At 41.7% G+C, this 13995-nt stretch overlaps 1 protein-coding gene across 1 annotated transcript; it reads left to right on the top strand.

The window, feature by feature from the left end:
* Positions 1–384: 384 nt before the first annotated feature.
* Positions 385–4634, top strand: T265_00674 (hypothetical protein; the record flags this gene model as incomplete). The annotated part of the gene is made up of 10 exons (XM_009164502.1): positions 385–517; positions 996–1108; positions 1695–1822; positions 1865–2057; positions 2108–2330; positions 2359–2597; positions 2643–2798; positions 2869–3063; positions 4199–4317; positions 4469–4634. The coding sequence occupies 10 exons, from the start codon at positions 385–387 to the stop codon at positions 4632–4634; spliced, it is 1665 nt and encodes a 554-aa protein (XP_009162766.1).
* Between the last annotated feature and the right edge of the window lie 9361 nt (positions 4635–13995).

Here is a 13995-nt window from a genome sequence, read left to right as displayed (position 1 = left end):
TGACATCTGAATAACCGCAAGGTGAACAATCGAGAAGTGCCTGGGTAGCGTTTGCTTGCGCCCTGGGAAAAGAAGCACCAAAATTGTACTTCATTATCAGTGGAAGTACCACAAATACTGCAGGTGACCACGAATTCGAGCAAACTGGAGGAATGAGAAGAAATTAACTAGTTGCGGTCAACTGCTAATGACAAACTGCTTGAAGAACCGGTGGCCTGGCCAGGTTTTCTCTAAGGAAGAATGGGAACCATCTCTCAGTCATCACTTGGCATCTCGAAAATACTCGGAGGGTAGGTTATGAAGGATCAAATTGGCGGAAACGCGTGAAAGTAGACTAAGCGATTCCAAGGAAATTCAGACGTACATATTCTAAATAGCATTTTAATGGATTCACAGGATTCCCGGTTTTATCCTAACCAGCAGGACAATTTGGGTACATCAGCGTGGGTCAACCACAGGTCACAGGCGATCAACTCGAACACATTTCTTGCGCACTCGCGCTGTGCAGCACTGTTGAGTGACGTAGACAGTTTCAACTAGTCCGTTCTCCAACAGCTTCTGGCCTTTGACTAATGGCACCTCACCATGATCTCACTATAGAGCTGGGTTTGCGTAATTTGATAGCTCTAATGTAAACATCGTCATGTCGGAATTTTCCTCGCTTTATTGCGCAGAAAACAAGTGGATGCGAATCTTCATATTTATTCTGAATGTTGGGTGGCTAATGTCATTAGTCGTTTCAGTCTTTTGTGATACACGAAACCTTCGTTTAGTTTTACCTGGTTATTACACTCAACGATCCATTTTGTTAGCAAGCCTAAAACGTGGCGGATGGGCCAGCCGGAGCAAACAGTCCGGGAGCAATTAACCACAGTCGATCACACACTACACTTTGCTCAGTTACTTATGAGCGGGCTAGATAGGGCTTCTCTGCGAAAGGATCTGCAATTTGTTGTTCAAAAATCGTTCAACCGTGACACCCTTTCGGTGTCTAGCTGCCATGCCACCCAAAGGAGGCATGAGGGCTGTGATACTGCAAGGTTGCCCAAGCCTAGCCAGGGGAAGTCGAGAAACGGAAGTCGATTACGAAGTACGGACCTTCTGGTCAGTAAATTTGCGCTCTAACCACTGCACGATCTTGCTCACTATATTTTACTGGAGATTGGAAAACGCGATCGCTAAGATGCTTAATGAAGATGGCTCGTCTCTTCCCCACAACCAATTTGCCTGCTGTTTTGCGGTGATCCAAACTCAAGTAAAAGTGTTACACGTAGAAAGCGTAAGGTAGACTATTTCAAAGCGATAGACTTGGATGCATGTGGACACAAGTTGATGAACAGTAGAATTACCGTCATCTAGAAATTGACTCAGATTTCTAAATGTGCATAGCAGCCTCCCGTGGTTTGTTTGTCTTTCATTGTATTCAGTGTAGAGTGAAAATATACAAGCTGACTTCCACGATAACGACAGGCCTTCATTGCCTACTATTGCGGCTTGATAAGTTAAAATAATGTGGATTATATGAAAGCTGCTGACTGGTTCATTGAACTGTACTGAAGTTAGTGAGATTTGAACCCCGTGGTTGTAGGAAACCACAAAACGCGATCGGTATGTCTCTGAAGCCTCCGTTTTTTCATAGAGTTGGACTATCTTGATTAACCATCCTTACCACCTGTCTTATGGTACATTTTCAGGTCATATGCACCAGGATGGGTGCATACGCGGTTGGATTTGACATTGGAAGCCGGAATTCTTTTGTATCTACTCTGAGTCGATATGGGGTGCATATGGTTTCCAACGAATTCGGCCGGCGAAAGATCCCGTAAGTATATTTGCATGCCACTGAGGAATAAATATTTTAAAGCACATGTCTAGCCTTCACTAATCAAGGCAGACTGGCCGGTACTTTGGCAAAAATGCAACCAGCTAGTGAAGCTAAAAATGTATTGCGAAATTTCACAACGCTTTTGGGGAAACCTCATGGTCTTGTGCAGACAAGCGCTCTTTCAGTACCCTACGATCTCGAAACCACACCCTCTGGCAGAGTTGGAGTCAAGGTTTGTCTCGTTAAGTCACCAACGCAAACCAGTTATGACTCGATTTTCAGGTTACATTTGCTAACAAAATTTGGAAGTTTGTTCCCGAGCAGCTGCTAGCTATGCAACTCATGGTGCTGAAAAGAATGACGGAGCGCTATACAGGAATAGAGCTTCAAAACGTGGTTCTCAGCATCCCAGTGTACTATACCGAAAGCCAACAACAAGCAGTACGAGATGCACTATCGATTGCTGGATTAAAATGTGAGAAGTTACTGCCAGACACAACAGCAAGTACTACCCATTCAAAGACCCCTTACAGGTCACCATTTAGTTGCCCTAACCTATGCCTACTACGCCAGAAACGAAATTGCCAGGAGCACTTCACCAGTCTACGTGGCATTTGTCAGTGTGGGTTACAGCAACACACAAGTTAGCATTTGTGCATTCCAAAAACATTCCCTGGAAATTTTGAGCACAGCCTACGACCCCGAGTTGGGAGGAAGACATTTTGACTGCGCTATGTACGAAGTTCTCACCAACCAATCCAAAAATCAACATGTGAGTTAGGTACATTGTTTTTCGCTCCAACCAACAAACGCTCAGGTCTCCAATAATACAGCAGCCGTTCGGGAGTTAATGATCGCCTGTGAGTCCGTTGTGAAGCGCATGAACATGGGTGCTGAAACTGTCACTGTGACAGCAGATTCGCTGTCCAATGAATACAACTTTTGTGGCCAAATAAAACGCGAAAAATTTGAGGTGAGTATGCTGGTTTGGTGCGTTCATCATGGTTCATTGATAAAAGTCGACATGTTGTCGGTTAATGGAGAGATTTGAATCGGTGATCAAAAAATGCTTGCAACAATGCACTCAAGTGCAACCGGAATCCATATGCTCTGTGGAAATGGTCGGTGGATGCAGCCGTATGCCAGCTTTACGTGCGATTGTTGCTAAAATTTTCAATACCCCACCTTGCACGACTCTGGATGTTGATGAAGCGGTTGCCAAAGGATGCGCTATACAGGTAGGTATTTCACCGATTGATGTTGTAGATTTGTAAATGCTTGTGAGCACGAAATTTTTTAAAGCCGTCCTTTAGTTTGGAAATCTTAAGGGAATGTTGTGGTAGGTAGCTTAATTGAATCGCTTGGTTGTTGGTCTGTTTGTCAAGCTTGGCACATGGATTGTAAACGTTTTATCATCAATCGAGGGGACATCGTCAGTATGGGGTTGTGTGGGGTCTTTATAGAAATGGACAAGCGTATTTAGCTGCGGGACCTGTGTGAATATCTACGACTGATAGAAATGTGCTTATTACGACAGATCACTTAAACAATGGAATCAGAACCTCCATAAATCTGCCCAGGCTTGAGAGCAGATGAATGTTTTAAAGAACTACGCCGAACTTTTATCCTTAAAACGAAAACGCAACCTCCAGACATATCTGGAGTCAGGTAGACAGTAACATGAAATTTGAGATTCCGTCAGAGTACAACCTTGTTCTGCTCATCCACAGCGTGGAACATACAGTTAGAAACATCTACTTGTCTTGCAATAATGTCTCCAATATTTCCACTGAGGTCGACAACCAAGCTGTAGGCTGGAATTTCAATACATGCTATTCTGTGACGTAACCATAATTGTGTATGCGTCATATCTAGCTGGGCCCTTTGACACGACGCTAATCTCCCTTTAAGTAGTTTTCGTCCATATAGTAAAATGAACACCAAGATTATGCTTTTGACAAGGTCGACTTTTGATCAGAAGAGCCCAGAACAATTTATGAGAAAGGATTGAGGCTAGGCGCCGCTTTGTTCAGTCCACGGTTTTGTGCTGTTTGCTGAAGACGAGATAGAATATCTTCCTCATTTTCAATCTCTGCGGATTTAGCAATGATGCCATTAGTTTTTGCATAAGCTCAACGCCATCATTTTGTAAAGGGAGTGGTCCGTTTTAGTTAGATCCAGCAGATACACAATCAGTTTTGGAGCTAGCAGTCTTTTTTGATATATCTTCCTGAAGAAATTCAAAATGGATTTCTGCTTCTGACTAGTTCAGTATTCTCAATAGCCGTGGTTTACCAATCTATTAGATTTTTCAACGAAACATGTGAATTCCCATGGAAAATGCTGCATTCTGACAACCTTCGTAATTTCTAGGCAGCCATGTGCTCGCCGCTTTTTCGGTATCCCTTCAAAATAGTTGAATCAGGTGTGAGGAAGACTCCGGAGCACATGAGTATCAACCCACTGACACAGAAACAGTTGGATGAATTTCGGTCGGTCGAGGTAAGTTTCACTTTGATCCAGATGAATGTACTTTAGAAATGAATACATACCCACAAGAGGTAAAGCAATAATTTGACAAAGGTTTCCAATAAACGTCATACCTGGATTACCGATATTCACTTGTCTTAAATTGTCTAACAGTACTGGTGAAAAGAAGAAGGCTTTTGCTGCGGAGTTATTTATAAGAAAATGCCAACTGAACAGTTACAAACTATTGGACAGGGAAGCTAAACTCTCACATACATCTTATTTAAAACCACTGAATCTCCATCTTCTCTTTGAACGCGCCTTCCTGGATATTCCTTGACTGATGCTCCAGTGCAAGCAGATGCTTCAAAGCAACTCCACAAATTCCGTAATATATCTCACTTTTTAAAAGATGCACAGCGGATTTATGAGAAAATATACTACTCACATGCCCCAGCCAGTAGCATCACCGTTACACTGACATTCCAACATGAATCCGCCAGAAAGTCTCTTCTTTTTGTCAGCAATTAGTTCACTTTCGATCCATTCTGTCAAATCTGATTAGAAGACCTAAAGAAAATAAGCGCACTTAAACTTGATTCAGTAGCCAGTGCTTGAAGTACTGGCCTTGGTAGCTCCCAAACATAATCAACTACTGGTTTTTAGTTCTATGAAAAGGGTTTTGTCGAGGTAGCTGAAATCCCTGGGACACACTATGCAGAAGCCACCAATATGAATGCAGGATTTCCCATTTGCAAATTACCTTTAGACCCGAGTGAATTTCCGATATTCATCAACTGAAGGCACGAAATTCGTGATATGTCGGTATAGCTTTTTTGATATGCCAAACAGCTAATTTACCACAATCAACTCACAGTCGGAACAGCCTGCAGTTCTTAGGACGTAGTCTGAGCAACCAGGTTTTGTAGCAGCTAGTCTGTGGATGCACGCGGAAGGCAAATGTTTTCTTCTCACAGAATAAATTAACCAATTTAAATGGTGCGAACTCTGTTTACAACCATTCCACGGTGGACCTAAAAATGTCAGGCCGAAACCAGCGTCCCAAAACAAATTGTGTGAGAATAGCTGAAGGGATGATTTTAAGTCAAAGGAGTTGGTTTTACATTAGGCTGCAAAAACTCCACAAGTGCTTGCATTTCAAGGTGATTTTACCTCAAGACTATGCAGATGAGGTCCCATGGCATTGTTGATTAAAGAATCCGCTTGTCATCCTTGGACCGAGCTAAGTATGTTTAAACTACATTTCTTCCCAGTGGGATCAGTAGTATCAAAGCTACCGAAGCAAATAATCACTATAATGCTTAGCAGCTGCAGTAAATCTAAGCTGAACGTCAAATTATGCGCTGAGTTAAATTGAATTTAAATTAAATTAAATTTAGACAAACGTTAAAATAGAACAAAAGGCATAACCTATTGCTTAAGTTTTCATCTTGAGCTTTCCTGAAAAGACAATTAGTATCTGGGAGATACGTGGGTTGTCATTTGTTAGAACTGTGGAGCGCTGTTACAGAATATATCCTTTCATGGTCCGATCTCGGGGACCATGCGGAGGTGCGCTTAGTTAGGAGGTATCTTCTCTTGCTTGTGACACAGAGGTACGTTATCGTCTGTATCAAATCAACTTGGAAACTTACATTTGCGTTTGTCCGAGAGGACACATGTTTCCTAGCGCTTTTAACGGAAAAGTCTGAATGACACAAGGGAAAATTTATTTGGAAGTATTACTGGTCGCGGGAGTCCACGACTACATTAGTCGGAAATTCGGTGTTCACCAAACTGATTCGCGGCCAGCGTGCAGGATGAAAATTTGCACTAAGCACGTATTCAGTCTTAGTAGATGCAAATTAGAAGGAAATGGTCCCATGTAAGACACAGCTGGTCTTGAAATTTAACAACTGAATGTTGAACAAACACTGAGGCTTAGACCAATATCCGCCAGAAGAAGAAAACAGCTTTTCGAAAATGTAAGCATTATTTCCGTGGTTCTGAAAATTGTTTACTCTTAATCACTCCGTACCTCAAAACTTATTTCTCTCAGAAGACTTTACCAGAAGTCTTTACCAGAAGTCAGTCTGTACTCAGAAGTCTTTACCACGTATCGCTTCCCGAATTGTAAGTGAAACGACAAGTGGCATAAAAGTTGGTTGTATTTAACGAAAAACCCAAAATTAGCCAACAAAATTTGTGGAACTCACCCAGGAACTAACGTTTACTAGAATCCACAAACTACCCAGAACATGATCAACAAACTTGTGAACAAGAGAAGTATCACCACTATTCTATATCAACTAAAGTCAACGCTGGCTTTTCATTTCCTTGTTTCTTCACACACTGATGATAGCAAATTTTGATAAAAGCGCACTTATTAGTATGCAGATAAACGAATTAAAAACTGATATCTGTCGTTTTCAAACGGCTGAGGGTTTTGGGGCGAAATAGGTGAACCCGTATTCCAACCCACATTGGCCGTCAACATCGAACATGCTCATTAGCATGTATCTCAATACGACAATTAAAAATCTGTATTGAACTACCCTCCCTATGAGGATGCTATATTCTTTGTCTATTGGGCTTATGGGAGGAACTGGACATATAGTATGGTAAGTTATTGAGGGTTCTCCGCAGAGATAATCAGGAAGAATTTCGTGGCAGATTGTTCGCACTTACTTTCGAGATTAGTATCGCAGTTCTGGATTCGTTTGGAATGCATGTTCCCTTTTTCAGCGCCAAATAACCTGCCTGTTCCAAATGGCGTTTAACAGAAACTTGTACTGTGAATATGGGGTCTCCAAACCAAAATGCTTGTGACTTCATATTCTTTTTCCTTACGCTTTTGGCCTTGGTAGTCCATCATCTGTACTGATCCAACTTTTTTGCGTCTATCTGTGATAAAATATGCTGTTTGAGGCAACCGTAGTGAATGGATGATTGTGCTTAGTTAAAAAAGTATTCTCCGTGACAAATTTGCTAGTGTGACGCTAAAGCTTCGAAAGTCACTGCCTCGTCTAATGGTGACACGTGAAATCTGGATCTAAGAGCACTTAAAGTAGTCTTGACTGGGCGGCTTCACACCGCCGCACTAAGTCAGGTTTCACAGAAACATCAGTCCACATATCAGTTAAGATCCTCGAACTGATTGACTTCAAGTGTGCATTCGATTCAATCGATCGATCAGTCCTTCTAACCACTCTAGATGCTGTACATGGAATGCTATTGAATTTCACGCAAAATTCACTTCTAACGCTCACACGTTTCTGGACGTAAGAGAATTTTTACCCTCTCCATTCTCTTTCTAATTAAGCATCGGTAGAATAAGGAAAAATTTGGGTTCCTTGAAATTCTGTTGTTCAAGCTATTGTTGTTGAAAAGCTTTATGATATTCCGCACGCAAATGCTACTAAGTTAAATAACAATCACCGGTAAGGGTCTTGAAACGGAAAAGTGATGTCTTTAACTTTTTTCGCAGCTTGAAGGGATGTAAAGGAGGACGTGAAGGATGGACGTATCTGCTGTAAATTATGTCAGTACACGGTCTTTAAGGGCCTGACTGACGTTCACTAATTTGTGTTCATTGTGATGTCGAAGAAAATTAGTCCCAGGGACCACCTCGTCCGATTCCCGGACTTGGCCTCAGTGAGAGCCCTCTGGATTCTGGTGATTAAGACCTGATGAACGCTTATGGCACTGAATGGCATCTTTTGGCGGTACAAGCGTCACTAATCGGGGATCCTCTAAATGGAGATAACTTGCGAAATGCACAGCTTGTGATTTAGGAGGACATTGTGAAAAAGACCACAATGGGTTCCGGTGTCATTGGTTTTGTTCGCCTTCTAGGATGAGAGAAAAGCTCTCTTCCTAGAGCCTAGAGCCATTGTAAAATAGGAATGCGAACCAAAGTCATAGGCGTTCCTGCTTTCAGTTTCTGTCCACAGTAACTGTGTGAGCATCTGCCGGAGCAAGCTCACCAAAACGATTACGGAAGGCATGATTCAGGACATTTCTCTTTTCGGTTTTTATTACGATATCTTACTTTAAAAGAGTTATAAATATACGCATTTGCAAATCAATTTAGTTTTCGCGGGAGATTCAACTGAATCTTCCGTTGCTGACATTCTTAAATGTGCTGCACAGGAGTTGCCTGACGTTTCAGTTGGCACAATATTTAAGATGTTGCGGTATATTTTCACAAAGGAAAATATTCACAAAGTTGCGGAAAACCACTCGACAGCCCGCGAGATATTCGGTTGAGTATCCAGTGAAAACCAAATCAATTTGCAAATGAGTGCATTTGTTAAAGTGTTTTTAGGTTGGGTTCAATTAGAACTTAAGTTTGACGGAAACCCGGGGACTGCGTCTACCTGATGAGCTCGAAGAATGGCGAAACCGGTAGTGGGCTGTCGAAGAGTTATTCAGTAACCTTGTGAGTAGTTTCCTTTATGATATAAATATGCCAATTCCAATATCAGAAGCCCATCCATGTTTCATTGTGCCTGAGAAACAAGATGGTTTTTGAGCGAACAAACCTTCTAGGTCTCAAATTATATATATCTGTCTTAATGGGATTTAACAGCTTAGAAATTAGCCTGGATAATTGGACAAGCTATTTACTTAAACTTGGCATATTTTGGTTACCATCCTGGCGAAAGCAAACTAGATGACAGGGTTTGTCGGAACTATGTGGCGAATCTAGAAAACAAAATGAAGCAATGCATGTCAACATATAGTCCATAAAAGCTTTTGCGAGTAAGGTTAAAAAGAATCAAAGAAAGTATCTTCACCTATGTGTTTTATTCGGATTTAACAAGACACCGATAACACTAGGCCTTCACGGTGATCTAAGTGGCATAAGTTGATCTAAATTTAATTGCCAAAAGGCTTCATCTTCATTAGCGGTCCGGAGCTTACAAATCACCCCAACTTAGTAGTTGAACACTTCGTCATTTAGCCACACGTGCCAAGCTAGCAGTGTACTGGATAAAGTACTAGCCGTCTTTAGTCAACCAGTCACGTCACGTTATTCAGTGTTGACTGGCACCTCGATTGGGGTAGCGCCGACGCGACTGAAGAGTTGTCACTGGAGGGGCTAATCAATACAGCAGCACGTGATACATGTTAGGGGTTAGAGAAACGAGGCATTATATTCTCCGTAGGTGTAAGTGTTAATTAGCAGCTAGCCCAGCTCAAATCACCCTAAGATTTAATGAAGCAGGCACTTTTATGATTCCAGGCAACTATAAATGATATATACAGCGGATGCTGGCTTTTCGGCCTAGGTTACATAAATTGTCTAAAGAAAAATCTGTTCAAACTGCGTGATTTCTCACTGTAATCATGGAATTTCAAATCGCTGTCGGAATAGTGCTTACAGAGCAACTAAAATGTGATATGATCCGAAAAGCTATGGTTATTCTAGATTTACGACAAAACCCGAAGAACTTGACGGTGGGTGCCGTATTTGCTATTTGTCTTTCAACGCCGGCGTCCTTACACGCCTTCGGATGTCAAAGCCGTCATCTTGACCGTCCGGACTGCAGGTTTGTATATAACTGCCATAAGGTTACACGTGGCCAAAAGTAACTAGTGCTTTGCACTTTCAGAAGCACCTTTCAGGTGCACTTTTCAGAAGCATCACGCTGTGGCAAAAGACCCACAGAGAAGAAGCTTGATTGGAACGCACAAGTAAATTGTACGGCGCAATGGCTACTTCTGTTTCATTTGGTCGATATCTAGTTATGTTCTCCTGACAATACACAACTTATAAAACTCTTCAACAGCCAACTATGGTTTTCAGTTGACTAGCTTGGTAAAAAAAACCATAATCACCCCATATGATGTTCTCCTGACAATACACAACTTATAAAACTCTTCAACAGCCAACTATGGTTTTCAGTTGACTAGCTTGGTAAAAAAAAACCATAATCACACCCATATGATTGACCTTCAGGAGGTCGACGTTGGTAGTATTTAACCTAAGAAGCTTGCTTTTAAGTAGCGCACCACGGGCGACAATTTTTACAAAACTTTTCTCGGCTAAATTTGGTTTCAACACTTTTGATGTTTATTCTGGTGTCCCTATAAGTGGAATTGGTTTAACTGCTCAAAAGAATAAAAGTTCCACTTGTCCTCCATCTGCTGATGTTCATATTGGAGGTATACGATGTGGCTGAGTTCCGTGGCCGTAGCCTTAGAGGACGTCGGCTGAAGTGGCGAGTATGCTTAGATCCAACTTAGTTCGAGGAGGGGGCAGTTTTTGACGGGATCATCAATGTGACCTAATGAACGTCCGTATTCTTTCGGCACGCGATTAAATGTTGTAGTAATTTTGGGCGTATCTTATCAAAATTGGTCATAAATCTTTTGAAGGGTCTGTGAATGATATGCCTAGAAAATGTTACTGACCTGTGGTGAACGCCAAATTGGCCTGTGAGAGGACTTCAGTATGAAAAGCGACGCACGGTTTTTATGGAAATCTAATACCTTCCTAAGGTGTGAGTTTGGTCAGGGATTTCGGACTGCTAGGAAATGTTCGGCACCATGTTTGTAGGGTGAAACAGTGCAATTTTGTTCATGTTTACTCGTACGCCATATTTCAAAATAAAGTCTTGGTGAATAACCAGAAGAGCATTTTGTATCCAACCGGTGCAACTATTTTTAGAGTTTATTGTTAGAGGTATAGGCCGTTGTAATACTACGAATATAAACATTCAAAGCAGAGAATCTCGTTTTGCTAAGAGACTAAAAGATAAGGCGAAAATTTGTCTTTTTATTATAAAAAACTAGGGGAGTAAATGGATGAACCTCAGCTTATCTGTAGATTGTTGTGCTCTATTGTTACATTAGATGGAAATTAGCAGCCTGACTGCACCAGACTGCGAGCTAGCTAATGTGAAAGCCATGTTGGCTCATCTCATCAGTCAGTTACACGAACGTGTCAAACAACCTACTCCTAGAGGAGGTGTATCCCCGGTCAGTTTGGAACGGCTCGTCTCAATCGACACTTGGGTCAAGAGAATGGGAAAATGTGGATCCGTTCATGATTATTTGGAGCATATCAAATCGCTGCGAAAATTGTGCGGAAAGGTTAAAACAACAGCGAGACCCTCACCCGGAAAATCATCGAATGGTGCTGGTGAGGGAAGAGAACAGAAAAAGAACCAGTGTTTGTCGGTAAGCAAAATGCATGGACATATCGCTCACATTTTTTCAGCTCGATTTTCGTGTTCTGGGTGTTTGAAACGTTTTGATGCCGCACTACCTGCCGTTAAACTGGAAATCCTGAGGTACCTGAATCCACCAGGGGACAGTAAGAGCGAAATAGAGGTTCTTTTGATTACTTTTCAAAGTAAACTGACAGAATAATGTTTTTTAGTCAACCTCTGGGTTTCTGGGTAGCTTGAGCATTCTGGTATGGTAGGCATACGGCCCATTCAAAAGGACAAACTTACTAACAAGCATCTGAGTACCGATGGCGTGAGGCTAATTCCGACTACTTAGTGGAACTTTTATCAATTTTGTGAAGCCAGTCTGCGCTGAATAGCCCAGCATTATTTTATGATTAGGTCAGTGGGAGAATAAAATTCACCAGTTGAGTGAAACTTCTATCTCAGATGTCGCCACCTGGAGAGCCGGCTAAAACGTGTAGCTACGTGATGTGGATCCCGTAATTGAAGGGCGAGCGAACTGTATCCTGTCTAAGTGCAATTTAACCACACCACTGTCAGCTGCTCGTGACCGAACGGCGAGGAGCCCAAATCACTAACCAAGGTTGAGTACTTAGCGGATTTTCATGAGTTGTTTACTGCTGGAGATTCTTAGTATATTAAAACGGCTGTAGAGTGCTTCCCGACTTCATTTAAAGGATGGAAGCTCAACATTAAGCAGCAATTGAGTAATTTTCATTTGACTGGGAAAACCAAAAGAAGCCACCCGCTGGATGTTAGTCTTTCATTGAGGTCTTATAGAAAGTACGTTAAACAGAATCCCCTCAACACTCAAGCTCCAGCCCTGTTGGACCCTTCTTTTGGAAAGACTGGTCTATCAAATGGGTTCGTAACACATACGAGCCAAAACCAGATCAATAGCAGCTGTCACTCACCCTCCCAAGGTCAAAGTAAACATAACTATCGATGCCCTGAACAAACGGCTGAAAATGGTCCGGGGAGCATCCTAAGACTGACGGAGATTCAATTACCTCTTCAAATTTAATTCACTGAAGCTTTCGATAAAATAGGTTGCCATCGGTGTCTATCACGCTCAAAATCATCCAATCGTTAGCTACCCTTCAAACGCGAATTAAGCTGAAACAAAAAATGATACCGTCTCAAAATTTTGCTCTTATCAATAGTTAAGTTAAGATGGTCAAAATAAGGTCATTCATTGGTCCAGTAAGTCCGGCTGTCCTAACTGACCGTTTCGGAATTGTAAGAAGGTAGTTGCAAGATTTGTAGAACTGGCAAACACCTCCATTTGGATAGTCCCCTTATTGCCTCGTCACAATTATTCTGATGTGTTCATACAAGTGTTTCGCTTTCTCGTTAGAGCTTGTGATCCATACAAAATCTCAGCTGTGTCGGTCTCTGAACTCATGAAATCAGACACGCGAAGTGAGCAAGTCATCAATGCTTCACCAGCTTACGCTAGACAACAGGCGAACGCGTTCAGCTTCATCGGTTTGGAACTGACACACATCAGGTGAAGGTATGATACTGGCATTTCGTTACCGGATAGATTCACTAGAGTCGATTGTTCTATGCTCATCCCCACTGAACGTGTTCTGAATATCGTTGAGAACCAAGATATCATTCTTCATAGAATTCCCGAAGGGATTTTTTGAAACAACGGAGTTATACCCCGAAACGACGCCGTCCTGTCTATCTCAATGTGTGAAATATCTCACTGGTAATGTAAACAATCACGTCGGAAAAATGAAACACAGAATTACGTCAGCCCGAAGATGATTTTCTGGATGATTTTCTATAATTTTCCTTCAACAGACTTCGTTGAATTTGTAAAACATCCAAGTTAATTTCGTGGGATAAGTCGCAAAAAATAGCTTTTACCACTCCATTTCCATTGGAATAGTTGAACAGCTGCGACTACACCGTTGCATAAGCTAGAGCTTTCAGTTCTGGAAACCCAGAAATTCTGGAAATCTAAAAAACTCTTCATCTGACTGGAAAGTTGCAACTAAGTTCGATATTGATCTTGCCATGGGGAATTTGAAGGATCACATTTTTCAAAAGTTTGAGCTCTACGGACCCTTTAGTCACGGCATATCACAGAGACTTTGATCATAAAATGGCAGAGAATAAACACTCTTGACAAGTACCATGGGTTCGAGGATCATTTGCTATTATTCTAGACGAACTATTACTAAGGTCTTTTTACATCAAAATTAATTGGTGATTCTAGGTATTTCCCTCCAAACGACTAATTATTGCGCACACCGAGAGCACAAATACTTTGCTGTCATAGAGGCTTAGCCAACTTGAATCCGTCCACTGCTATGGAATTGTATTCTAAGCTTCCCGCCGGCGTTTGAGATACTGTTTAGAATTTAAGACAATTGTGTACTGCTTAGTGTTACCACAGAGGTTTTAAAATAATAGACCTTCCTGCAATGCCCCTCAACCATCATTAATGAGCAGTTGGATTGGTACATCTTGTCTGCCTGCTTACGT

Source organism: Opisthorchis viverrini, assembly GCF_000715545.1.
Source record: "Opisthorchis viverrini unplaced genomic scaffold opera_v5_6, whole genome shotgun sequence".
Classification (NCBI taxonomy): domain Eukaryota; kingdom Metazoa; phylum Platyhelminthes; class Trematoda; order Opisthorchiida; family Opisthorchiidae; genus Opisthorchis; species Opisthorchis viverrini.
This window is presented reverse-complemented; position numbering and strand designations above follow the sequence as displayed.